The sequence below is a fragment of the Haliotis rufescens genome, unplaced genomic scaffold (assembly GCF_023055435.1).
Source record: "Haliotis rufescens isolate VD_foot unplaced genomic scaffold, xgHalRufe1.0.p SCAF_70, whole genome shotgun sequence".
NCBI lineage: Eukaryota > Metazoa > Mollusca > Gastropoda > Lepetellida > Haliotidae > Haliotis > Haliotis rufescens.
Genome location: NW_025964362.1, coordinates 1,283,685 through 1,310,640, shown reverse-complemented (window position 1 = coordinate 1,310,640; position 26,956 = coordinate 1,283,685). Strand labels below are relative to the sequence as shown.

General features: G+C 42.8%; 1 protein-coding gene and 1 long non-coding RNA gene across 2 annotated transcripts; one reads left to right on the top strand and one right to left on the bottom strand.

Moving 5' to 3' along the window:
* The first annotated feature begins 616 nt into the window (after positions 1-616).
* Positions 617-25,995, top strand: LOC124135489 (dihydrolipoyl dehydrogenase, mitochondrial-like). The gene is made up of 13 exons (XM_046500882.2): positions 617-718; positions 1,583-1,649; positions 1,820-1,899; positions 3,468-3,606; positions 4,700-4,800; positions 7,366-7,509; positions 16,091-16,192; positions 17,723-17,944; positions 19,655-19,853; positions 20,523-20,650; positions 21,792-21,929; positions 23,633-23,722; positions 25,253-25,995. Exons 1-13 carry the CDS (start codon positions 677-679, stop codon positions 25,316-25,318), a joined length of 1,518 nt encoding a protein of 505 aa, XP_046356838.2. The 5' UTR covers positions 617-676; the 3' UTR covers positions 25,319-25,995.
* On the bottom strand, positions 23,649-24,632 carry LOC125376711. Its single transcript, XR_007219211.1, has 2 exons — positions 24,175-24,632; positions 23,649-23,807 (listed from the first exon to the last, which is right to left on the bottom strand). It is a non-coding gene; the product is annotated as an uncharacterized LOC125376711 (long non-coding RNA).
* Positions 25,996-26,956: the final 961 nt, after the last annotated feature.

Here is a 26,956-nt window from a genome sequence, read left to right as displayed (position 1 = left end):
GCGTCCCTTGGGCACGCCAGAAACCTATGATTGTGGGTTCGAATCCCGGTTCGCCCCGATTATGCTTCTAGGTTTGTCAGCACCATACCCGTGCTCGTGGGTATCACCGAAGTGGTAAATGTCTGAGACCTGCATCACTTCGGGATTTCCTCCCACATTAAGCTGACACGCCGTGATATAGATGGAATAATGTTAAAAGCGGCGTTAAACCCACACCCTCACTACTCCGCTTTCAGCAATATTCCAGCAATATCACGGCGGTGCACCGGAAATGAAAACCGGTATATGTCTGGGTTATTTGCTTAACGAAAACGAGATTAGCCGATTAGCAATGTTGATTCATGCCCAGTCAGTAGGCTGATTGTTCTTATTAAAATAATTAGTTGTTTATACAGTCCGCGGAGGTGTGCGAAGAGAGATGTAAACGCGACGCGCAATACAGTGTAAAGGATTTAAAAAAAGGGTGTATACATAAGAATTCATCTAGACACTCTGTTAAAATATATTTCGTTGTGGTTTATCCACAATTTTATGTACCAGTGTCACTCGAAAATCCCAAACATAATCATGACGATATTTTAAAACATATGTCGTTAGGAAAAGTGTTTTCGAAAAACCGGAACTTAACTGAGCTTCGCCCTCTAGCGTTCTCTGAACAAACTAAAATTCCAAAGTCATGTTGGCCTCTTCTGTGTCGCGATTTTCGTTACTCTTACGGGTATATTTTGACTCATCGCACTATTCAATCACAACCTGACGATTTCCTTACAGCGAAACAATTAATTCACCTGAATTATAATGTCATTTATTGCGCTTCGGGATTTAATAATGTATAATTTCATCAGTGTCGGCAAACCTTGAAGGACGTGCAATACCGGTATCTGTTCAGGCCAAGTTTGTTTTATCGATAACACCGTGATGATAATGACAACCAAGAAATATTATGTGATCTAACTTCCGATTTTAAATACGAGTGAATCATAACGGTGTTTGTGGGGTGCATGAGTGCAATTCCTGATCAAGGCCTAACTCTGAACATATGAACACCGCAAAGTGATGTCTTTTGTCAGTTTAGATCTATGCCATGTTGTAATCGTAATGGAAAAGAATTTACGAAAAATCAAAATGGTGTTGATGATACTTTGTCAAAACAAATCTGCATCTAATTGTGTACACATGCATTTACCCCTTATGTACCTGGCATGTTTGATGGTGTCGCTATAGCGACACTCGAGTGTCGCTATATCGACACCATTATTATTTGAATAATAGGTAGGTGGACAGGTGTGATTATGTGGAATCTGCAGAAATATGATTGCCACAAAATTAGTATCATACAAAGTAGATACATCTAAAAATGAAGTTAGCATCAGAAAATACATGAACTAGTTGGCAAACATAATCTGCAGCAGCTCCAGTGGACAAAGCTCAAAATGTAGTTAAACCATGAAATTAAAAATGTCAGAGAACAAGGCAACTTGTACACGTCCCTTGCCCAAGTGGCGGAAGGTTTCCACTAAAATGCAATCTTGTTCTATTTGAATCATTTATGTTCACTTCATATTAAACCTTTGTTTTGCAGGGGGGCAATCCCAGCACTACAGGGAGATGTCTTGGTGCTGTCATTTCCAGAAATTATTCCACTGGAGGTAAGATCTGATTTTGTGTTCAGTAATTGCAGTTTTTCAAGAATTTGAAAAAATGAACATATATTAAAAATGTGCATGTTTTAAGATGCAGTTACTGTAGCAATTCTTTATCTCATTATTTTTGTTCAGTCAAGTGCAGATTTTACTTGTTGGCTACTTTTCATCTCCAGAGGAACTTGACCTGGTTGTGGTGGGATCTGGACCGGGAGGGTATGTGGCAGCAGTCAAGGCAGCCCAACTTGGCCTCAAGGTTTGTAGAGGAGTTGATGATGTACTTGTTTCCTCCAGTCTTTGTTCCTGTTCTGTATGGAGAGCTTTCATAAGGATTTTCCCTTCATTACACAACATATATCAAAAGTGATGACGGTTAGCAAGTTTAAAGAACAATACTTCAATGATTTCATTGAACACTTCATGGACTTTCCGACCTGAAGCACCATATGGATATCACAGTGGAATGTCCTCCTGCATACATCACGAAACAACCTATTTGTCTCACGGATAGCTTTTACCCTGCATAGTCGCGCATAAGGCAAGATGGGCTTTTCATAGCCCACAGGATTTCAGTAACAAGATAATTTCGTAAATGTGTATGGGACAAGTGATAAACGTCTGAGGCCTGCATCACTTCAGGTTTTCTTGCCACATTAAAGCTGACATGCCATAACATAACTGGAATACTGTTCAAACCCAACTCACTCACTCACTCACTCACTCACTCACTCACTCACTCACTCACTCACTCACTCACTCACTCACTCACTCACTCACTCACTCACTCACTCACTCACTCACTCACTCACTCACTCACTCACTCACTCACTCACTCACTCACTCACTCACTCACTCACTCACTCACTCACTCACTCACTCACTCACTCACTCACTCACTCACTCACTCACTCACTCACTCACTCACTCACTCACTCACTCACTCACTCACTCACTCACTCACTCACTCACTCACTCACTCACTCACTCACTCACTCACTCACTCACTCACTCACTCACTCACTCACTCACTCACTCACTCACTCACTCACTCACTCACTCACTCACTCACTCACTCACTCACTCACTCACTCACTCACTCACTCACTCACTCACTCACTCACTCACTCACTCACTCACTCACTCACTCACTCACTCACTCACTCACTCACTCACTCACTCACTCACTCACTCACTCACTCACTCACTCACTCACTCACTCACTCACTCACTCACTCACTCACTCACTCACTCACTCACTCACTCACTCACTCACTCACTCACTCACTCACTCACTCACTCACTCACTCACTCACTCATGCTTACAGTCATATGATTCAAGCATATGTACATGCTGTGTCCATAAAATTCATGTTGTGTGCAGTCCAGGTAAGAATATGGGCCCCAACAACATAAACATAAAGAATAAAAGGTATATATATATGGAAACAGTCAAAGGGAGACAATTAGGTTTCAGTGGATTTTCAGTATTTATCTCCCCTTTGTCATTGTTGTGTTATGCTTCATCATTCTTATGTTGTTGTTTCACCTGCATTTGTGATTTTCTGGGGAACCATGATAGTTCTACTTATATTAAAAATATCTATTCTTCTGTCTATATAATGACGTGACTTTCTATGGAGGTGTCCTCAGATAGAGGTATCGTATCAGACTTAAAGATCAAACATCTCAGATCAAGATGGAAGCATTTGTGTTTATATCGTTTTTCCAGCTTGGATATTACTGGTGTAATCAAAGGAGATGGTGGTCTTGGAATAAACATAACGAAACATGCTAGAGTATTCTTGTTGTTTATTGTGATTTCAGACCGGGTGTGTGGAGAAGAACGAGACATATGGAGGCACATGTCTGAATGTTGGCTGTATTCCATCCAAGGCCCTTCTCAACAACTCCCACTTCTACGCCATGGCCAACACCAAGGACCTGGAAGGAAGAGGGATAGAGTGTAGGTTACTAGGTGGTGTCTGTGTGCAGGCTTCTCAGACCACACGTTGTGATTCCATTGTTGGAATAGATCCCTAGCAACCTAGCATGCCCAGAGGTGGCTCACGGTTTGGGTGGTCAGACCTGGTGATTTGGTAGATCGTGTGGCATGGCATCTACTGTTGCTCATGATATCAATCACTGGAGTGTCTGGTGGAGACATGATCATTCACAGGTCTTTTTGATACAGTTGGAATATTGTTTAGTAAAGCATTAAGCACAATAATGTTTTTAACTATTTATTGGTAGTGGAAATAGTTTTGTAGAATGTACCAGTTATTTGGTACTGATCTATATAGAGAGCCTCTTAATACAGGCATCTGCCCGGAGAGAAGAAGGTAGGTGGTTTGATCCCCTGTCCTCGTCATACCAAAAGACCCTATCCTGTCTGGCACTCGGAGATAAAAGTGGAGTCAGTATAGTGTGTCTGATAGGGGTGTCCATGTTTAACTACTGTGTGTATGGTATCTCATAGAAACTGCCATAAGTCCAAGGGGCGGTCGGGTAGCCTAGTGGTTAAAGCGTTCGCTCGTCACGCCGAAGACCCGGGTTCGATTCCCAACATGGGTACAATGTGTGAAGCCCATTTCTGGTGTCCCCCGCCGTGATATTGCTGGAATATTGCTAAAAGCGGCGTAAAACCAAAACTCACTCACTCACTCACTGCCATAAGTCCAGATTAATACAAGCATCCACACATGCATGCAGATTCTTTGGTAAGTGAAATAATCTTGAACACTATGGTAAAACCTCGTCTGACCTCGTCAAAAGAAGACTCAGTGTGTCCTAGTCAAATAAAAGCAAACTGGTTGACAACTTACAAAACAAGGTCAGTCTGCAGTCTGCATTGCCCTTTGACCTGGACTGACAGGATAGCTTGTGGAGTTTGCAGTCTGGTTCTTACGTTGACAAGGTTTGGGGAGTTTTTAAGTGAACATGTTTGGTGCAGATGTAATATCGTCCCTGATACCTAAACTTTCAGTCACACAATATATTGTTTATTGGAGTGCTAACAGTTGTGTAACCATAGTAACATCATACACTCATTAAAACAGGTGATGGAGTCAGACTGAACCTGGAAAAAATGATGTCTGTAAAGTCCAGTGCGGTGAAGGCGCTCACTGGTGGTATAGCTCATCTCTTCAACAAGAACAAGGTGAGGAGGAGTAGTTACACTGATGACGAAACACACAGTTGTGCCACAAGTGATGCTTTATATACAGTGTTGTCACACTTATACTGAAACACTGATCTCCAAACACAGCAAATGAGATTTGAACCTGTACAATGACACTATTGTGTTTGACAGTTGTTACACTGATGATGAAACACACAGTTGTGCCACAAGGGATGCTTTATATACAGTGTTGTCACACTTATACTGAAACACTGATCTCCAAACACAGCAAATGAGATTTGAACCTGTACAATGACACTATTGTGTTTGACAGTTGTTGCACTGATGATGAAACACATAGTTGTGCCACAAGTGATGCTTTATATACAGTGTTGTCACACTTGTACTGAAACACTGAACGTCTCCTGTACAATGACACTTTTGTGTTTGACAACCTCCTGCCGAAATACTCACAACAACTGAGTTTGATTTTTGTGGCCAATGTGCCAAATGTTAAAAAAAATGGAATAGGTGTTTCTCAAAGTGTTTCAGTATATTTTCACTTTATCTTGTCATTTTGAGATAAGAATAAAAGCAAGAGTTTCTATACATACTTATTATTTGTTTATACTTATAATTGCTGTGTACTTGACGTCATAGGTTCCGACCAATGATGACTCTCAATTTGTTCCAGATGCTCAAATCACGGCAGCCATATTAAAAAACCGAATGTTTTACCTTACCTGACACTACACAGTACTTTAGCCTCCCTACCTTAACAAACAGACAGTGCTGGAACAGAGAGACAGTTGAAACAGGCTATAGCCCATGCCCTGATACCCTACTCCCCTACTCCCTCATATTCTTCTCTGTCTGCCTCATAGTGCTCATAGTTAACAGTATCTTACCTTTGTTATTCTCGGTTTTCTTGACGTTTTTGGTGGTGATCATCCATTATATCCATTCCCTGACAATATATTCCACTGCAGTATATTTCTGATTTATGCTGTTTATTTACACAATTTAAGGCGGCCACGTAACTCAGCTGATCTTTGCCCCTTGGTCGCCATGTTGAATATAACAGTTGTGCTTTCTAATGCAATATTTGCTGTAGGTTTTGGAAATATTTGTCAATCTCTCATTTATTTACTTGTAGTTGACCATCTGTTAACATAGTTCTATTATTTAGGTATTTATGGTTTTGTTTCCTGGTTGGCACTCAACACACTGAGGTTGTGTTTGGGTGTGGGGTTCGTCATGTTTTCCAGGAACATGTTATGTTTAGGTCTTTTATGCCGGTAAACTTATATACAGTGTTTAACTTTTTTCCAAATGTATTTCATGTGATGCGATTGAGTAAATGTCCCAAGATGGGGAAAGACTCATCACATTTGCCCATCTTGCCGCCCACCATGTAGTTTTGCAGATTGATGGCCTGTATGCTCTGATTTATCAATTGAGGATGTTACGTTTTACAGAGAGGGTCTTCTTCAGGCCTCTCCTCCACCTTCCGAGTTATTCTCTTCGCCTCCCCCGACGACCTTAGCTTACTGTCTTGATGACCTGGGTGTCGTTGTACAAGACGACCTTAGCGCTACGACTGTCAGTCTATGTTAAGGTTTGGGAGTTACGATCAACTTAGTGCTAAGATTGCTTTATGCAAAAGCACCCTGTCCCTGCTTCAACTTAACACCAGTTTCACCAGCGACTAAAAGTTGCCGGATCAACGTTCACATGCCTTTTCTGAAACATTTTCTTGACGGTCGGCTTGTTCCCTTTCCCATTTGCGATCACCTGATGACCTCCAACACCTCTTGCACATGATCACTAGCGCCAGGACCAATCGCAACGCCTCCTCCACTTCAGGATGACCAGGCGCCTTGGGCCCTCAGTTGCGCTATGCTCTCACAGCGGTCAGCGCCAGGATAGCCTCACCATCTCCTGGGTCTAAGCACATACACTTTTCCACCCAGACTCTCCTCCCCCAGGTCAATCACAAAGCAGCCCAGACCAGGGCCCACTTGCACAAAGCGATCTTAGCGCTACGATGATCGTAACTCCCATACTTTAACATAGGCTTACAATAATCGTAGTGCTAAGATCACTAAGAGTCTGCCATGGCCAGCTAAAGCGTGGTTCCAGCTAGCTGGAGAACCCGTCCTACGCCTACCATCTTATCCAAATCTGCTACTCAGCCCCACACCAGACATCCCAACCCAGACATCTACAATCTTCACGTCTAGCTTGTCTCCAAAGTTCCCTAAGGGCCGAGGGAAAAATACATTTTGGTTTAGTAAACGTTACCGCCTCTAAAAAATGCCTGACAGAGGAAACTAAACATTGGTATGCATGTTTCTTCTTAAAATGACATCATATTCAAATGTTAGAATTTTAGTGTGTTTTATTGAAGTTATTTAAGAAATATTGGCTGTCTTTGTTGACTGCATATTCAGGTGAGCTACAGTGCTGTGGCACAATTTGGGTTATGTTTGATTGATCAAGTTCAGTTGTGACCAGTGATGGATATTGATTTTGCACTGATTTTGCAAGGAACATTATTACTGAGTCAGCAAGGAATAATAGTCCTGTATCTACGTTTTTCAGGTGACCCAGTTTCGTGGTTTTGGCAAGGTGACAGGACCAAATGAGGTGACAGTTGTGAAGAGTGATGGCACAGAGGAGAGAGTTGCCACCAAGAATATTCTCATTGCCACTGGGTCAGAGGTCACACCATTCCCAGGCATAGAGGTCAGTAACTAGTAGTTGTGGGATGATACACCGATGCATGGGTGGATCGCGATTATATACTTCTCGATACAAGTATCGATCACAGTCGCACACTAAGGCAAAAATATCGATTCTGACCTTAAATGTTTGCTTTAATAACTGTTCCACTAAACACTAATCAGTAGTGCAATTATTAGTGAAAACATAAATATTTTCATTTGTTGTGCCATACTTGACACTGCCAACTGTAAATCGTCAGTGTGCCAGGTATTTGGCCATCCTGCCTTTGAAAAAGATTGCTCACGCACCACAGATAAGAGCATGTGCAAGTATCGTGATACATATCGGATCATGAGTAAGGTATCGGGATAAGTATCGGATCTCACAGTTGGTGTATCGTCCCAGCCCTAGTAACTAGGCAAAATATAAATAACACGTTTATGCAATGTCAGGATATTATATGGAAAGTGTGTTATGGAAAGCATTCAGAGCTTGCTCTCTGACTGTATATTATAAATGTTGATAATAAGAGATTATCAGAGCTTCATTTGAAAATATTGCAGAGGAAAAGTAAGTTTAATGTTAACATGATGAATTTAAGAGCAACAGGTTCAAGAGAGAAGAGTTTGTATTTGTTTAATGCCACACTTGGCAATAATCCAGCTCTATGATAGCAGTCTGTAAATAAGTGAGTAGTTAGTTGCTGGGGACCTATTCTAACCTGGAATCCCCATGGTAAATTACACCAGCGTAGGTTGATGTGGACCTATTCTAACCTGGAATCACCATGGTACAACCAGCGTAGGTTGATGGGGTCCTATTCTAACCTGGAATCTCCATGGTACTACCAGCACAGGTTGCTGGAGACCTATTCTAACCTGGAATCCCCATGGTACTACCAGTATAGGTTGCTAGGGACCTATTCTAACCTGGAATCCCCATGGTACAACCAGCACATGTTGCTGGGGACCTATTCTAACCTGGAATATCCATGGTACTACCAGCATAGGTTGCTAGGGACCTATTCTAACCTGGAATCCCCACTGTACAACCAGCATATGTTGCTAGGGACCTATTCTAACCTGGAATATCCATGGTACTACCAGCACATGTTGCTGGGGACCTATTCTAACCTGGAATCCCCACTGTACAACCAGCATAGGTTGCTGGGGACCTATTCTAACCTGGAATCCCCATGGTACAACCAGCACATGTTGCTGGAGATCTTTTCTAACCTGGAATCCCCATGGTACAACCAGCACATGTTGCTGGAGATCTTTTCTAACCTGAAGTCCCCATGGTACACCCAGCATATGTTGCTGGGGACCTATTCTAACCTGGAATCCCCATGGTACAACCAGCATATGTTGCTGGAGATCTTTTCTAACCTGGAATCCCCACTGTACAACCAGCATAGGTTGATGGAGACCTATTCTAACCTGAAATCCCCATGGTACACCCAGCATATGTTGCTGGGGACCTATTCTAACCTGGAATCCCCATGGTACAACCAGCACATGTTGCTGGAGGTCTTTTCTAACCTGGAATCCCCATGGTACAACCAGCACAGGTTGCTGGAGACCTATTCTAACCTGAAATCCCCATGGTACACCCAGCATATGTTGCTGGAGATCTTTTCTAACCTGGAATCCCCACTGTACAACCAGCACATGTTGCTGGAGATCTTTTCTAACCTGGAATCCCCATGGTACAACCAGCACATGTTGCTGGAGATCTTTTCTAACCTGGAATCCCCATGGTACAACCAGCACATGTTGCTGGAGATCTTTTCTAACCTGGAATCCCCATGGTACAACCAGCACATGTTGCTGGAGATCTTTTCTAACCTGGAATCCCCATGGTACAACCAGCACAGGTTGCTGGGGACCTATTCTAACCTGGAATCCCCATGGTACACCCAGCATATGTTGCTGGAGATCTTTTCTAACCTGGAATCCCCACTGTACAACCAGCACAGGTTGCTGGGGACCTATTCTAACCCGGAATCCCCACTGTACAACCAGCATAGGTTACTGGGGACCTATTCTAACCCGGAATCCCCACTGTACAACCAGCATAGGTTGCTGGGGACCTATTCTAACCTTGAATCCCCACTGTACAACCAGCACAGGTTGCTGGGGACCTATTCTAACCTTGAATCCCCACTGTACAACCAGCATAGGTTTCTGGGGACCTATTCTAACCTGAAATCCCCACTGTACAACCAGCATAGGTTGCTGGGGACCTATTCTAACCTGAAATCCCCACTGTACAACCAGCATAGGTTGCTAGGGACCTATTCTTACCTGGAATCCCCACTGTACAACCAGCATAGGTTGCTGGGGACCTATTCTAACCTGGAATTCCCACTGTACAACCAGCATAGGTTGCTAGGGACCTATTCTTACCTGGAATCCCCATGGTACAACCAGCACATGTTGCTGGGGACCAATTCTAACCTGGAATCCCCATGGTACAACCAGCATAGGTTGCTAGGGACCTATTCTAACCTGGAATCCCCACTTTACAACCAGCATAGGTTGCTAGGGACCTATTCTTACCTGGAATCCCCACTGTACAACCAGCATAGGTTGCTGGGGACCTATTCTAACCTGGAATCCCCACTGTACAACCAGCATAGGTTGCTAGGGACCTATTCTTACCTGGAATCCCCATGGTACACCCAGCACATGTTGCTGGGGACCTATTCTAACCTGGAATCCCCATGGTACAACCAGCATAGGTTGCTAGGGACCTATTCTAACCTGGAATCCCCATGGTACAACCAGCACAGGTTGCTGGGGACCTATTCTAACCCGGAATCCCCATGGTACAACCAGCATAGGTTGATGGGGACCTATTCTTACCTGGAATCCCCATGGTACAACCAGCACAGGTTGCTGGGGACCTATTCTAACCTGGAATATCCATGGTACTACCAGTATAGGTTGCTAGGGACCTATCATAAACCAGAATCCCCATGGTGAGACCAGCATAGGTCAGTGGAGACCTATTCTAACCTGGAATCCCCATGGTACAACCAGCAGAGGTTGTTGGGGACCTATTCTAACCTGGAATCCCCATGGTACAACCAGCACATGTTGCTGGGGACCTATCATAAACCAGAATCCCCATGGAGAGACCAGCATAGGTCAGTGGGGACCTATTCTAACCTGGAATCCCCATGGTACAACCAGCACAGGTTGCTGGGGACCTATTCTTACCTCGAATCCCCATGGTACAACCAGCATAGGTCAGTGGGGACCTATCCTAAACCAGAACCCCAATGGAGAGACCAGCATAGGTCAGTGGGTACCCATCCTAAACCAGAATCCCCATGGTGAGACCAGCATAGGTCAGTGGGTACCCATCCTAAACCAGAATCCCCATGGAGAGACCAGCATAGGTCAGTGGGTACCATCCTAAACCAGAATCCCCATGGAGAGACCAGCATAGGTCAGTGGGTACCTATCCTAAACCAGAATCCCCATGGTGAGACCAACATAGGTCAGTGGGTACCTATCCTCAACCAGAATCCCCATGGAGAGACCAGCATAGGTCAGTGGGTACCTATCCTAAACCAGAATCCCCATGGTGAGACCAACATAGGTTGCTGGGGACCTATTATAAACCAGAATCCCCATGGTGAAACCAGCGTAGGTCAGTGGGTACCTATCCTAAACCAGAATCCCCATGGAAAGACCAGCATAGGTCAGTAGGTACCCATCCTAAACCAGAATCCCCATGGAGAGACCAGCATACGTCAGTGGGTACCTATCCTAAACCAGAATCCCATGGTGAGACCAACATATGTCAGTGGGTACCTATCCTAAACCAGAATCCTCATGGTGAGACCAACATAGGTCAGTGGGTACCTATCCTAAACCAGAATCCCCATGGTGAGACCAGCAAGGTCAGAGGGCACTTATCCTAAACCTGAATCCCCATGGTGAGACCAGCATAGGTCAGTGGGTACCTATCCTAAACCAGAATCCCCATGGAGAGACCAGCATAGGTCAGTGGGTACCTATCCTAAACCAGAATCCCCATGGTGAGACCAGCATAGGTCAGTGGGTACCTATCCTAAACCAGAATCCCCATGGAGAGACCAACATAGGTCAGTGGGTACCTATCCTGAACTAGAATCCCCATGGAGAGACCAGCATAGGTCAGTGGGTACCTATCCTTAACCAGAATCCCCATGGAGAGACCAACATAGGTCAGTGGGTACCTATCCTAAACCAGAATCCCCATGGTGAGACCAACATAGGTCAGTGGGGACCTATCCTAAACCAGAATCCCCATGGTGAGACCAACATAGGTCAGTGGGTACCTATCCTAAACCAGAATCCCAATGGAGAGACCAGCATAGCTCAGTAAGTACCTATCCTAAACCAGAATCCCCATGGTGAGACCAGCATAGGTCAGTGGGTACCTATCCTAAACCAGAATCCCCATGGTGCTACCAGCATAGGTCAGTGGGTACCTATCCTAAACCAGAATCCCCATGGTGAGACCAGCATAGGTCAGTGGATACCTATCCTAAACCAGAATCCCCATGGTGAGACCAGCATAGGTCAATGGGGACCTATCCTAAACCAGAATCCCCATGGTGCTACCAGCATAGGTCAGTGGGTACCTATCCTAAACCAGAATCCCCATGGTGAGACCAGCATAGGTCAGTGGGTACCTATCCTAAACCAGAATCCCCATGGTGAGACCAGCATAGGTCAGTGGATACCTATCCTAAACCAGAATCCCCATGGTGAGACCAGCATAGGTCAATGGGGACCTATCCTAAACCAGAATCCCCATGGTGAGACCAGCATAGGTCAGTGGGTACCTATCCTAAACCAGAATCCCCATGGTGAGACCAGCATAGGTCAATGGGGACCTATCCTAAACCAGAATCCCCATGGTGGGACCAGCATAGGTCAGTGAGTACCTATCCTAAACCAGAATCCCCATGGTGAGACCAGCATAGGTCAGTGGATACCTATCCTGAACCAGAATCCCCATGGTGAGACCAGCATAGGTCAGTGGGTACCTATCCTAAACCAGAATCCCCATGGTGAGACCAGCATAAGTCAGTGGGGACCTATCCTAAACCAGAATCCCCATGGTGAGACCAGCATAGGTCAGTGGGTACCTATCCTTAACCAGAATCCCCATGGAGAGACCAACATAGGTCAGTGGGTACCTATCCTGAACCAGAATCCCCATGGAGAGACCAGCATAGGTCAGTGGGTAACTATCCTTAACCAGAATCCCCATGGAGAGACCAACATAGGTCAGTGGGTACCTATCCTAAACCAGAATCCCCATGGTGAGACCAACATAGGTCAGTGGGTACCTATCCTAAACCAGAATCCCCATGGTGAGACCAGCATAGGTCAGTGGGTACCTATCCTAAACCAGAATCCCCATGGAGAGACCAGCATAGGTCAATGGGTACCTATCCTAAACCAGAATCCCCATGGTGCTACCAGCATAGGTCAGTGGGTACCTATCCTAAACCAGAATCCCCATGGTGAGACCAGCATAGGTCAGTGGGTACCTATCCTAAGCCAGAATCCCCATGGTGAGACCAGCATAGGTCAGTGGATACCTATCCTAAACCAGAATCCCCATGGTGAGACCAGCATAGGTCAATGGGGACCTATCCTAAACCAGAATCCCCATGGTGCTACCAGCATAGGTCAGTGGGTACCTATCCTAAACCAGAATCCCCATGGAGACCAGCATACGTCAGTGGGTACCTATCCTGAACCAGAATCCCCATGGTGAGACCAGCATAGGTCAGTGGGTACCTATCCTAAACCAGAATCCCCATGGTGAGACCAGCATAGGTCAGTGGATACCTATCCTAAACCAGAATCCCCATGGTGAGACCAGCATAGGTCAATGGGGACCTATCCTAAACCAGAATCCCCATGGTGGGACCAGCATAAGTCAGTGGGTACCTTTCCTAAACCAGAATCCCCATGGTGAGACCAGCATAGGTCAGTGGGTATCTATCCTTACCAGAATCCCCATGGAGAGACCAGCATAGGTCAGTGGGTACCTATCCTAAACCAGAATCCCCATGGAGAGACCAGCATAGGTCAGTGGGTACCTATCCTAAACCAGAATCCCCATAGAGAGACCAACATAGGTCAGTGGGTACCTATCCTAAACCAGAATCCCCATGGAGAGACCAGCATAGGTCAATGGGTACCTATCCTAAACCAGAATCCCCATGTTGAGACCAGCATAGGTCAATGGGTACCTATCCTAAACCAGAATCCCCATAGAGAGACCAACATAGGTCAGTGGGTACCTATCCTTAACCAGAATCCCCATGGTGAGACCAGCATAGGTCAGTAAGTACCTGTCCTAAACCAGAATCCCTCTAGGGGAAACCGAGAAAACAAACATATAATTGATAATGTTTAGAGGAAGTTCATTTTGGAACACATCCAGAAATATATTTTCTTCTCTTCTGAAACCAAATTTCATCATGTCCTGTTATTTATTCCCGGCCTTAAAAGGACATGATTAGTTAATTAAAGATGGTACATTATCAATCAGATTCAAGTCAAGTGTTAGCGTTAACAAGGTCTAAGGAATATGAGGTGCGCAAGTTGTGTGTGCTACTGTGAGGAATCTATGTGCAAAGGATGATTTAATGAAGATAATATCCTCGTGCAGTAATCTTCCTGGTGTCAGCCTGTAGGCATGTGATCTGTGCATCTTGTTTGGGAACAATGCATATTTGTATATTTGTTGTAAATAAGGAAATAAAACCTTCATTTTCCTTACTGCTTTACACCAGGTTTAGATACAAAGTATATCAGCTTCTATTTGATTATTGCTGTAGTGTTTCCAAACACAAGGAAATTGGCATGGATTGGTGTTGGAGATATTGGTTTGAACTTGTGGGCATATATTTGAACTTGTGGACACAATAGAAAGTCCACCTCTTTCAAGTTTCAGGTTTATGTTCCGGCCAGCAAGTTTTTTGGCATTTACACAATTATGATGGAATGATGTTTTAGTTTCCTCCTCTGTAACGAGAACAGCTGCTTGTAACGTGAATAGCTGCTTGTAACGTGAACAGCTGCTTGTAACGTGAACAGCTGCTTGTAACGTGAACAGCTGCGTGAACAGCTGCTTGTAACATGAACAGCTGCTTGTAACATGAACAGTTGCTTGTAACATGAACAGCTGCTTGTAACGTGAACAGATGCTTGTTACCTAAACAGCTGCTTGTAATGTGAACAGCTGCTTGTAACCTAAACCGCTGCTTGTAACATGAACAGCTGCTTGTAACATGAACACCTGTAATGTGAACAGCTGCTTGTAATGTGAACAGCTGCTTGTAAAGTGAACAGCTGCTTGTAACGTGAATAGCTGCTTGTAACGTGAACAGCTGCTTGTAACATGAACAGCTGCTTGTAACATACACACCTGTAATGTGAACAGCTGCTTGTAACATGAACACCTGTAATGTGAACAGCTGCTTGTAACGTGAACAGCTGCTTGTAACGTGAACAGCTGCTTGTAACATGAACAGCTCTTATATGAACAGCTACTTGTAATGTGAACAGCTGCTTGTAACGTGAACAGCTGCTTGTAACATGAACAGCTGCTTGTAACGTGAACACCTGTAACGTAAACAGCTGCTTGTAATGTGAAAAGCTGCTTGTAACGTGAAAAGCTGCTTGTAACGTGAATAGCTGCTTGTAACGTGAACATCTGCTTGTAACGTGAACAGCTGCTTGTAACATGAACAGCTGCTTGTAACATGAACACCTGTAACGTGAACAGCTGCTTGTAACGTGAACAGCTGCTTGTAATGTGAACACCTGTAATGTGAACAGCTGCTTGTAACATGAACAGCTGCTTGTAATGTGAACACCTGCTTGTAACATGAACACCTGTAATGTGAACAGCTGCTTGTAGCGTGAACAGCTGCTTGTAATGTGAACAGCTGCTTGTAACGTGAACAGCTGCTTGTAATGTGAACAGCTGCTTGTAATGTGAATAGCTGCCAGTACGTGAACAGCTCCTTGTAACGTGAATAGTTGCTTGTAACGTGAACACCTGTAATGTGAACAGCTGCTTGTAACATGAACATCTGCTTGTAACGTGAACAGCTGCTTGTAATGTGAACACCTGTAATGTGAACAGCTGCTTGTAACGTGAACAGCTGCTTGTAACGTAAACAGCTGCTTGTAACGTAAACAGCTGCTTGTATACTACATGGTTATTATGGGTGGCCCAGTTGTGTAAGGTGCTGCAATCCGCCATGCAGAGTTGCATCCCTAGAGCACGCCAGAAGCCTATGATCATGAGTTCAAATCCTGGTTTGCTCCGATTTTTATTCCAAGGTTGTCAGCACCATATCCATGGACCTGGGTTTCACCAAAGTGGTAAACTTCCGAGACCTGCATCACTTCAGGTATTCCTTCCACATTAAGCTGACATGCAGTGATATGACTGGAATGCTGTTCAAAGCGGCATTGAACCTACCACTCACTCACTCACTCACTCTTTGTATCAACAATTTCTCTTTGCATTCTACAAACTTAGCAACTGTATGATTATTATGTTATTGTAGATCGATGAGGAGCAGATTGTGTCATCAACAGGTGCCCTTTCACTTAAGAAAGTACCTGAGAAACTCGTCCTCATTGGAGCTGGTGTAATCGGAGTTGAACTGGTAAGAGAGACGACATCTTGAAACATTTATAAGTAATACATTCTAATGCTTTGAAAGCAGGCATGTTTCAAAGTGGACACTGCCTTTTTCTTGTTTTAAGTTGTTAATAATTGAAGTTTGATGTGTTCAAGTTTGGATAGTGGTGTGGGTGTGAACAGAGCACTTGTAAATAGTCTATTTGACACAGCGTTAAACTGAAATTAAACTGTATACCACAGTTCCATCACGTCATCATGATTCACTTATTGGGTTGTTGGGTAGCTAGGGGCTGAAATATCCTATACTTGATACCACAGTTCAATCACGTCGTCATGATTCACATATTGGAAGTCTTATTGTGTATCACAGTCCCATTACATCATCATGATTCACATATCAGGTTGCTGCATAGCAAGGCCCTGAAATAAGCCTTATCGTATACCACAGTCCCATTACATCATCATGATTCACATATCAGGTTGCTGCATAGCAAGGCCCTGAAATAAGCCTTATTGTATACCACAGTCCCATTACATCATCATGATTCACATATCAGGTTGCTGCATAGCAAGGCCCTGAAATAAGCCTTATTGTATACCACAGTCCCATTACATCATCATGATTCACATATCAGGTTGCTGCATAGCAAGGCCCTGAAATAAGCCTTATTGTATACCACAGCCCCATTACGTCATCATGATTCACATATCAGGTTGCTGCATAGCAAGGCCCTGAAATAAACCTTATTGTATACAACAGTCCCATTACATCATCATGATTCACATATCAGGTTGTTGCATAGCAAGGCCCTGAAATAAGCCTTTTTGTATACCACAGTCCCATTACGTCGTCATGATTCACATATCAGGTTGCTGCATAGCAAGGCCCTGAAATAAGCCTTATTGTATACCACAGTCCCATTACATCATCATGATTCACATATCAGGTTGCTGCATAGCAAGGCCCTGAAATAAGCCTTTTTGTATACCACAGTCCCATTACATCATCATGATTCACATATCAGGTTGCTGCATAGCAAGGCCTTGAAATAAGCCTTTTTGTATACCACAGCCCAATTACGTCGTCATGATTCACATAGTGGGTTGTTTGGTAGCACAACAAGCATACACACTCACAACACACAGTATCCTGGATTGGTTGTATTCAGCCTTCGAAATACCTGCCTGCCCGACCGTCCGAGACGGGTTGATTTCAACTCGGGCTGAGAGATTTTCAAATCCCCCTGCCCGACGGTCGGGTTATATATCATAGGTGAAAATATTCTAAATATTTCCTGATGATAAGCATTAATTCAGATGTAAAGATGAATGATAAAATGTAACCAAAAAGAAACCCCATTAGCTTTTAGACAACCTAACATTTAGCGATGCGCTTATGCTATCAGTTTTCATATTTTTAATTAAATTATCCTGAGAAACATATGATTATAGTGGGCAGGCAGGTTTTGGTCAGGGCTGGCAAGTATTTCAGCTAGCCAGTCCTGTGGTCTGGCTGAAATTTTTGGGAGTTTCATACCCTGTTGTATTGCAGGGCTCTGTGTGGCAGCGACTGGGAGCACAGGTGACCTGTGTGGAGTTCCTGGGGCATGTCGGTGGTCTGGGTATCGACATGGAGATCTCGAAGAACTTCCAGAGAATCCTCACCAAGCAAGGCATGAAGTTCATGCTGAACACCAAGGTCACCGGTGCCACCAAGTCAGGCGGAAACGTCATTGTCAGTGTCGAGGGAGCCAAGGATGGCAAGACACAAGAGGTAGGTTTAGGATGCAGATTGAACAGTAACCATGGTAACAATAACTCATGCACATTACTGCCAATACTGTTGCGATGGCAAATGTTCTTAAGGATTGACTTTGTATTATTTTCGGTTTATTGAGGCATGAATCGAAAAACCGATGAGCCAACTGTATGAATCGGCATAGTAACCGCCAGATTCAAACATTACTTCCCTGAAAACAGGAAAACACAGCTGGAAAAATGCTAGTTAGAAATGAAACCCGAAGATATGAAAGTTGAACCGAGGCGAGCAGGAAAATAACAGGCGAGCGAGCCTGGACGTTTGCTGTTTCATTCATTCGTGGCCTTCAGTTTCAGTGGGTGGTTTGGACAATGAGTATGCATGAATGTCGCTAAATGTCCTGTGCATGGCGAAACATGCGAGCAGAAAGGGAATTCCCTGGACTGTAATATTGGGATTCCCCGACTTTCCGTAGTAACAAAAGTAGTGCGCCTCGGTAGGCGTGGCTTAATTTTTTACATTCATCGGGAAATGAATGCAGTAACACGTGACAAATTCAGCTTATCAGAATGCAGGAATTTCAATGAACACAACGAAAATTGAATTATTTGTTTGTGAATGCAACAGATCTGCACCATGGTGACAACTGTATTTCCTTGTGTATATAGTGTGGTCTTTTTCCCCAAATGTACAGCTGTTTACAAGGCTGTGCATTAGACCCGTGAAGATCAATGGTAGAATAGATCATCAGCAACCCATGCTTGCCTTAAAACGCGACTATGCTTGTCGTAAAAGGTGACTAACGGGATCAGGTGGTCAGGCTCGCTGACTTGGTTGATGCATGTCATCGATCCCACATTGGGAGGATCGATGCTCATGATATCAATCACTGGATTGTCTGGTCCAGACTCTATTATTTACAGACTGCCGTCATATAGATGGAATATTGCTGAGTGCAGCGTTAAACAACAAACCAACCAACAAACCATTACACACACAGACAATGAGTTTTGATTACTTTGTTAATACTGGCAAAATCGTTTGTGAACTGAACACACCATCTCACAGTTATTTACAGCAGATATGATCAGATTACATCTATTGACCCCTTGAAACTATCTTTAGCTGTCAGAGAATGGATACAGATAACATACATGCCATACTTTGACTTGTAATCATAGTTGTTATTGGACTGTTATATGTCAACATATTGTTTTCATGATCAAAATAGCAAGCCTGTTTGAAGCCTCAAACGCTGATTAGACGAACTGTTCCATTTGTGAAGAATATTCGGCAATATGCCAAAGTGCTATGCTTATGATTATTTTATTTATACATATTTAGTAAAAGCGGCTACTAAAATAACAAGATATTAGCGTATATCCTTCCTGGTAAAAAAATGATTTCGGATACAATTATATTCCGATCATTGCATTAAAGTAATTTTGGTTGTAATATTGGGTGTTTTTCAAATGAATCCCCAGTAGTTCTGTGAGAAATGAGTGTACAGCTGATTGCTGTTTCTGGGCTTATTTTATGAGACAATTACACACAGTAATCTTAATCTTTGCATATGAAACAATGCCTAGCATAACAGGAAATACAACTGAAAAGTATAGACTGCATGTTTCATTCACATCTGTCCAGACCCAACGCTCGCTCGCTCATTCACTCACTCAATCACTCACTCACTCACTCACTCACTCACTCACTCACTACTTGCAGCTGGAGTGTGACACGCTGTTGGTCTGCATTGGGCGACGCCCCTACACACAGGGTCTTGGGCTGGACAATCTGGGTATCCAATTGGACAGTCGGGGCCGTGTTCCGGTCAACTCCCGCTTCCAGACCTCCGTGCCGAGCATCTACGCCATCGGAGACTGTATACATGGACCTATGCTGGCTCACAAGGCAGAGGATGAGGGTAGGGTTCTCTGTGTTTGTGTAATGACAGTATTCATGGTATTGTGTGATATCCACATATATGTTATACCTGTGGTGGAAAAAAAGTTGCATTCTGATGAATTCATGTGTATTTGAGTAGGTTTTTGTGTGTAGGTCAATAGGGTAGTGTCTCTTCTAAGTATGGGGAACAGAGTGTTTGACACTTACTAAAATTTGTCAGTGGTCCAAAGGAAATCTACTGTTCCTGTTGGATCTCTACTGGACATAAATGTGCTGATTAAGAAAGGTTTTAAATCACAGATACTTTATCATGCTCACACAACAAGTGAGTGAGTGTAATTGAATGAGAAAGCAGACAAGAAGGTAGCCACTGTACCACACAGGGTTGTTTAGGCTGCTTTTTGGCTGAGTTCAGAGTCAATCTGTCGCTGAATTCAAAAGTTGTTCAAACTTAGATTACTTTGTTTGTCCCAAAAAGAATAACACAAGACCACCGGACCAACATTTATTTAAAATTTACTGGTCCGGAAATATACTAGACTTGGTACAGCCAACCAGTGTTAATGGGGGGTATAAGGATGTGTATCATATTTTGTTACAAGTTGTATCAGGACAAACTGTTTTGCTACTGCCCACAAGGTCAATCCAAATGAATCTAGGCATGATCCCATTGTTACCACTGCTTCAGGTATTATCTGTGTGGAGGGTATCTTGGGTGGAGCTGTCCACATAGACTATAACTGTGTCCCATCCGTCATATACACACACCCTGAGGTGGCTTGGGTTGGCAAGACGGAGGAACAGCTCAAGGAAGAGGTAAGTATCTAGTATACACACCCTAATGTCATGTACACACACACCCTGGGGTGGCCTGGGTTGGCAAGACGGAGGAACAGCTCAAGGAAGAGGTAAGTATCTCGTATACACACCCTAATGTCACGTACACACACACCCTGGGGTGGCCTGGGTTGGCAAGACGGAGGAACAGCTCAAGGAAGAGGTAAGTATCTTGTATACACACCCTAATGGCATGTACACACACACCCTGAGGTGGCCTGGATCATATACACAACCTCAGGTGGTCTGGATCATATACACAACCTCAGGTGGTCTGGATCATATACACAACCTCAGGTGGTCTGGATCATATACACAACCTCAGGTGGTCTGGATCATATACACAACCTCAGGTGGCCTGGATCATATACACAACCTCAGGTGGCCTGGATCATATACACAACCTCAGGTGGTCTGGATCATATACACAACCTCAGGTGGCCTGGATCATATACACAACCTCAGGTGGTCTGGATCATATACACAACCTCAGGAGGCCTGGATCATATACACAACCTCAGGTGATCTGGATCATATACACATACACGTTGACTAATCGTAGAGATAACATGTGATGTCACTTGGTAAAGGTGATCAAGTGAAATTAACAGTACTGATTAACAACTACTCATTTATATATGTTTTCAGCAAAAATTAACTGATGAAAATTTGAATGTTCATGATTAAATGCTTGAACAGCAATGAAACTACAAATACACAGATGAAGATTTGGAGTAAGCGGAGGAAGGTGTGACGAGTTGATTTCCTCATAGGTATCCAATCGCACTTGTCAGGTAGATAAAATACATCTAAGGTTGAAAAGTCCCCAAATCGCCCTCTAGATACAGCTAGAACTGTCCGTCCAGAAACTTCTCGAATGATCAGCCTGCCAAGTGCATGTGCACAACTAGGGGCAGACAACTCTAATTGTTATTGAAAGTCATTTTGGAAAGTTCTAGTCACTGCTGTCTACTGCTGTTCAATTTCAGCCAAGACAACACATAATATTGTTTCACTACGGCAGTTCCATCATTTGATGCCACTGACAGTTACGACAAACAAATTTACCACAGTTTCTTCTGCCTCTAATATCACTGACAAATACCAATGATTGTTGCAGGGTGTTGAGTACAAGATCGGCTCCTTCCCTCTGATCGCCAACAGTCGGGCCAAGTGTAACCAGGACACTGATGGGCTGGTGAAGGTTCTGGCAGATAAAAACACAGACAGACTACTAGGAGTTCACTTCATCGGCTCGGTGAGTACTAGGCCTGTTACGATTCACTCGTGTATTCGCTGAATCGAACCGTATTCATTTTGAATTGAATTCGTTATTCGTAGCCACTAGAATCGAATATTTATGAATATCAATCATGTGCATTTACATAACCTGTACCTAAAAATATCCATAAAAACATATTATATGCATAGATTTCTTAAAAAAAAACACTCTTATAATATTTAATTTGACAGTATTGTGGTCACTGGTCATTGTCGCATTTGAGCAGATACTTGTAACTGGATAAGTGCAGTATATTAATGTTTAATATATTAATAATTAACAAACAATGTCAAATGATTTATGTTATTGTTTCACTGAATAGAACAAATAATACATCAACTGCTGACTTATAATTGTATTGTGAATTAATATTCATATTCGTTACCCTTTGTTCGTGATACAAATCGTATTCGCCTCATAGTGTAATTGTTACAGCCCTAGTGAGTACACAGTTGTCTGCCCATATGTCTCATCTCACTTCTGTTAGAAATGACTCCTGTCAGATCACTGTTGGTCACTGCTGAGTGAATTTATTGTTGGTTATAAAGTGTTTACATATTTATGAGCTGGTCTGTAATCTAACTGGCGGACAGACACAAGTCCTACTGATTCTATATGTAACAAAATCCTTGGCAAGTTCTTTCCTTAGGCTTAAAAAAGAAAGAATTGGTTCTCAGGCAATGGCTTTTGAAAATATAGTGCGGGTGGGCGGGTTCCTTTTTTTCTTCTATTTTCTTTGGTTCAAACTAGTATGTAACCAAATAAAGAGTTGTACAACCAAATAAACAGTACAATCAACCTGGGAAAGACCTACAAAGTATGCCTTAATGAGTGAAATACTGGAATACAGTATTTGACAACCCTTGGACTTGGAATATTTAAGGATTTTCTTTTTTTAAAAAAAATGGAAATAAAACAGAAACATGCGGCAAACTTTATGATGATGATGCGGGCAGTGCCTGAGAACCAAGACTATTGTTTTTTTAGCCTTAATGTGTGACATGTACTAACCCATTCTCAATGTATATTTATATCAACCATCTCCGCAACATGCCCTTGCCCTTGGTGCAATTTCTATGTGCAATATTTTATATTACCTTACCTCCAATCCATGTCAGAATGCTAAGAACTGATTGGTTCCCGTGATAAAATACTACGTATCCAACCTAGATAGTAGTGAGGGTTAAACGTGTGTGTTCCGTTTTTCGCGGTATTATAAGTTTTGCCTTTTGTCCATGCTCCTAAATTCTCTCAAAATGCATTCCCACACACTATAAACACCATCCCCTCAAAACTACTGGACCAGTGAAACTTCACATGATTGTTTTCACCAATGATGTCACCTGAATTTGTTATGTATTTTTTAATCTAATTTCAATATGGCCACCACAGCAGCCATATTGAAAAATCTATTTATGCCCACTACTTGGCCTTGTTGGAACCAAAGTAATTAAATGTGTTTTATTAATTGTGGGACTCAACATATGTTTTGTGCAATATTGTATGTTTTTACGTTGTTATTACCTTGGTTTGTGAATTAAGTTCAGATCCTCGCTTTGTTGACAGTTTTAACTGTTTACTACATATCCAGGTGAGCTACGTGCTGTGGCACTGATATTAAGATTGAAGCTACAGCCACAATGTGTGTTTTAAATGTTTGTGTTTTTGTTTTTTTGCAGGTTGCAGGGGAGTTGATTAATGAGGCAGCATTTGCAATGGAATACGGTGCATCATGTGAAGATATAGCTAGAGTTTGTCATGCACATCCGGTGAGTAATATCATTTAGGGTGATACGAAAATTTAGGTGCTCCAATTTTCATACTGATATTAACAATATGTCACATTGTTTTATTCTTTAAGAGATGAGGCCGCCTCCGTGGTCTTGTGGTAGAGCGTCCGCCCGGAGAGCGGAAGGTCCGGGGTTCGATCCCCGGCCGCGTCATACCAAAAGACGTTAAAAGATGGTACTTGTTGTTACCCTGTCTGGCGCTCGACATTAAGGGGCTAAAACAAGGACTGGTCGGCTCGGAGTCAGTATACTGTGTCTGAGTGGGGTATTCATGTTAAACTGTGGCATGGTATCTCAGTGAGCTAGCACTATAAATCGGCATCAGTCCGGACTAGTACAAGCAGCCACACACACACATACACGTGCATGCACGTCGCTATATAAGTGCAATAATCTTGGACGCGACGTAAAACCCAATTTCACCTCACCACCTTTAAGAGATGAAAATGTTGAATAGTAATTTTTCTTGGAGAAAGATGACTACATTTAGTTGAATTTAGTTTTATTCATATCATGGCTGTGATTGTGGGTTCGAATCCCGGTTCGCCCCGATTATGTTTCTAGGTTTGTCAGCACCATACCCCTGCTCATGGGTTTCACCGAAGTGGTAAACATCTAAAACCTGCATCACTTCGGGCTTTCCTCCCACATTAAGCTGACATGCCACTGATATAACTGAATAATGTTAAAAGCGGCGTTAAACCTAACTGACTCACTAATGGATAGAGCATCTGCCCAGATAGCAGAAGGCCGTTGGATTAATTCCCGGTCACTTCATACCAAAAGTCATTAAAACAGGTACTTATTGTTACTCTGCCTGGGGCTCAGCTTTAAGGGGATAAAACAAGGATATGGCGTCTCAGTGGGCTGGCACTATAAAACCAATTTTAGTCGAGATAGTATGTCACTATATAAGTGCAATAATCTTGATTGCAACTTTAAGCCCCATTTCACCTCACCTCTGATACTGATATTCTGCTAATTGTTTTTGTTTTAAACATGCCATCTCTTGGATCTTACTTTGTGTCAGGTTAGATGAGTAAAATAAGGATTAATTGTAACATGAGGATTAAAAGGTCAGTAATAGCTTATTTCATAGATATTTTGTCTTGTTCGCAAAGTAACAAGAAGCAGCATGACATCATGGCTGATAACACGTTGTTGGCATCATATACTGACAATGTATAACTCACACCATCATCTCATTAACTGATTGCTAACATACTGTTGACATCAACTTCCTGACATCTCGCTAACATGTTGCTGACATCACACGAACATATTGCTGACATCATCTTGGTAACAAATTGCTGACATCACACGAACATATTGCTGACATCTTCTTGGTAACATATTGCTGACATTACACTAACATATTGCTGACATCACACTAACATATTGCTAACATCACACTACATATTGCTGACATCACACTACATGTTGCTGACATCACACTACATATTGCTAACATCACATTACATATTGCTGATGTGTGTTTTTGTGTTACAGACTGTTGCCGAGGCATTCAGGGAGGCCAACTTGGCAGCGTATTGTGGAAAACCGATCAACTTTTGATAACAAAGACAGTATGTGTATAAAGTGCATTTGACAGAGTATGTGTGTCTTCAGTGAATAATATGTGAAAGTTGTGCAGGAGTGCTGCATTTGTTTCAATGTGGTAATGGAATCTCACGGCTAGAATGACCATAGGCAACATCTCGCATCAACTGCAGCTGTCAATAAGGTGTCAAGAATTTTCAAGTCAAATGTCATCTGGTTAGGAATTGAGTTTCATATTTTAAATGCAAGGCAACATTTTTTCAACTGCTTTGGAATTGTTCCTCCATGGACCAGAAAATGTATTTTCAGCAGCTTGGGTCAGAACATGTATATTCAGCAGCTTGGACCTGAAAATGTATATTCTGTAGCCTTGGACCTGAACATATTATTCTCTAGCCTTGGACCTGAACATATGTTTTTTGCTGCCTTGAACCAGGACACATGTTCGCAGCAACCTTGGACATGGAGCTATAGAAGATCTCACAGATGTTAATGTGAAAGGGATAACATCCAGTTGAGCTGCCGACAGAGAGTATTGTTAGGGTGTTCCATGTTATCTGTGACAAACAGCCTAGTATCAGTGTAGGAAAGTGCTATCTATCAGGTTTTACACATTCTGCTGCAATATGCGGAAATTCACTTGTACAAATTGTAAAAATAATTATGTGAAAAATTAAAAATATTTAACAAGGTTTGTTTGTGATGTTGTTTATCTGATGACCGAAATTTTGACTACGTGTGATTTGCCATTTCTTTGAAGTTTATGGGTTTACATGCGAAGCAAGAGACTTGGTATATTGACTGACCATTAGGCTCCATCTGTCCGTGCATACATATGTTCATACATAATGAGTAAGATACCCTTGTTCATGAGCTTCACCAAATTAAGTTCCTTTTCATCAGTGTTTGTTTGGGGCGATGGGGTAGCCTTGTGGTTAAAGCGTTTGCTCGTTTCGCCGAAGACCTGGGTTCGGTTCCTGGGTTCCAAACATGGGTACAATGTGCAAAGCCCATTTCTAGTGTGCCCCGCCGTGATATGGTTTTATGCTGCTTTTAGCAATATTCCAGCAATACTCACTCACTCACTAGTGTTTGATATGTACTTATCCAATCAGAGTCGTGTAAGGTTCAGTGTGCAGAGTTGTCTCCCTTGACCGCAGCAGAAACCTGTGATTTTAGGTTCGAATCCTGATTCGGCCTGATAATGTTTCTCAGTTTGTCAGCACCATACTCGGGCTCATGGGATTCACCAAAATGGTCAACATCTGAGTCCTGCGTCACTTGGGGCTTTCCAGTTAAGCTGACACACTGGGATATAGCTGAATACTGTTAAAAGTGGTATTAAGCCCAGCTCACTCACTCACTACAAAACAAAAACCTTTGGAAAAAAAATGGAGCTTGTTATTTATACCTGAGGATAGTTACTTTGCTCTAGTGTCATTTCTCATCCAAACAAAAATACCATTACCAGTTTTCTTAAGAATGTGCCATCCAAATGAGAATAGGATTAAACATTCCAGACCAGTTTTGTGTTTCAATATGACAACCAGATGTTTACCTACTCCACAAGTTTTCATCCCAAATCAGGTTAGATCAAATGATCTTTTCATTTATAAAAAGGACTAGTAGAAAGTAGTAAAGGTGGAATACTTT

Bases quoted from the DNA above. Each gene is read 5' to 3' on its own strand.
- LOC124135489 (XM_046500882.2), top strand. From the start codon at position 677: ATGTTGGCCTCTTCTGTGTCGCGATTTTCGTTACTCTTACGG. The intron at 719-1,582 runs GTATATTTTGAC...TTTGTTTTGCAG, and splicing joins GATTTTCGTTACTCTTACGG to GGGGGCAATCCCAGCACTAC. The intron at 7,510-16,090 runs GTCAGTAACTAG...ATGTTATTGTAG, and splicing joins CACCATTCCCAGGCATAGAG to ATCGATGAGGAGCAGATTGT.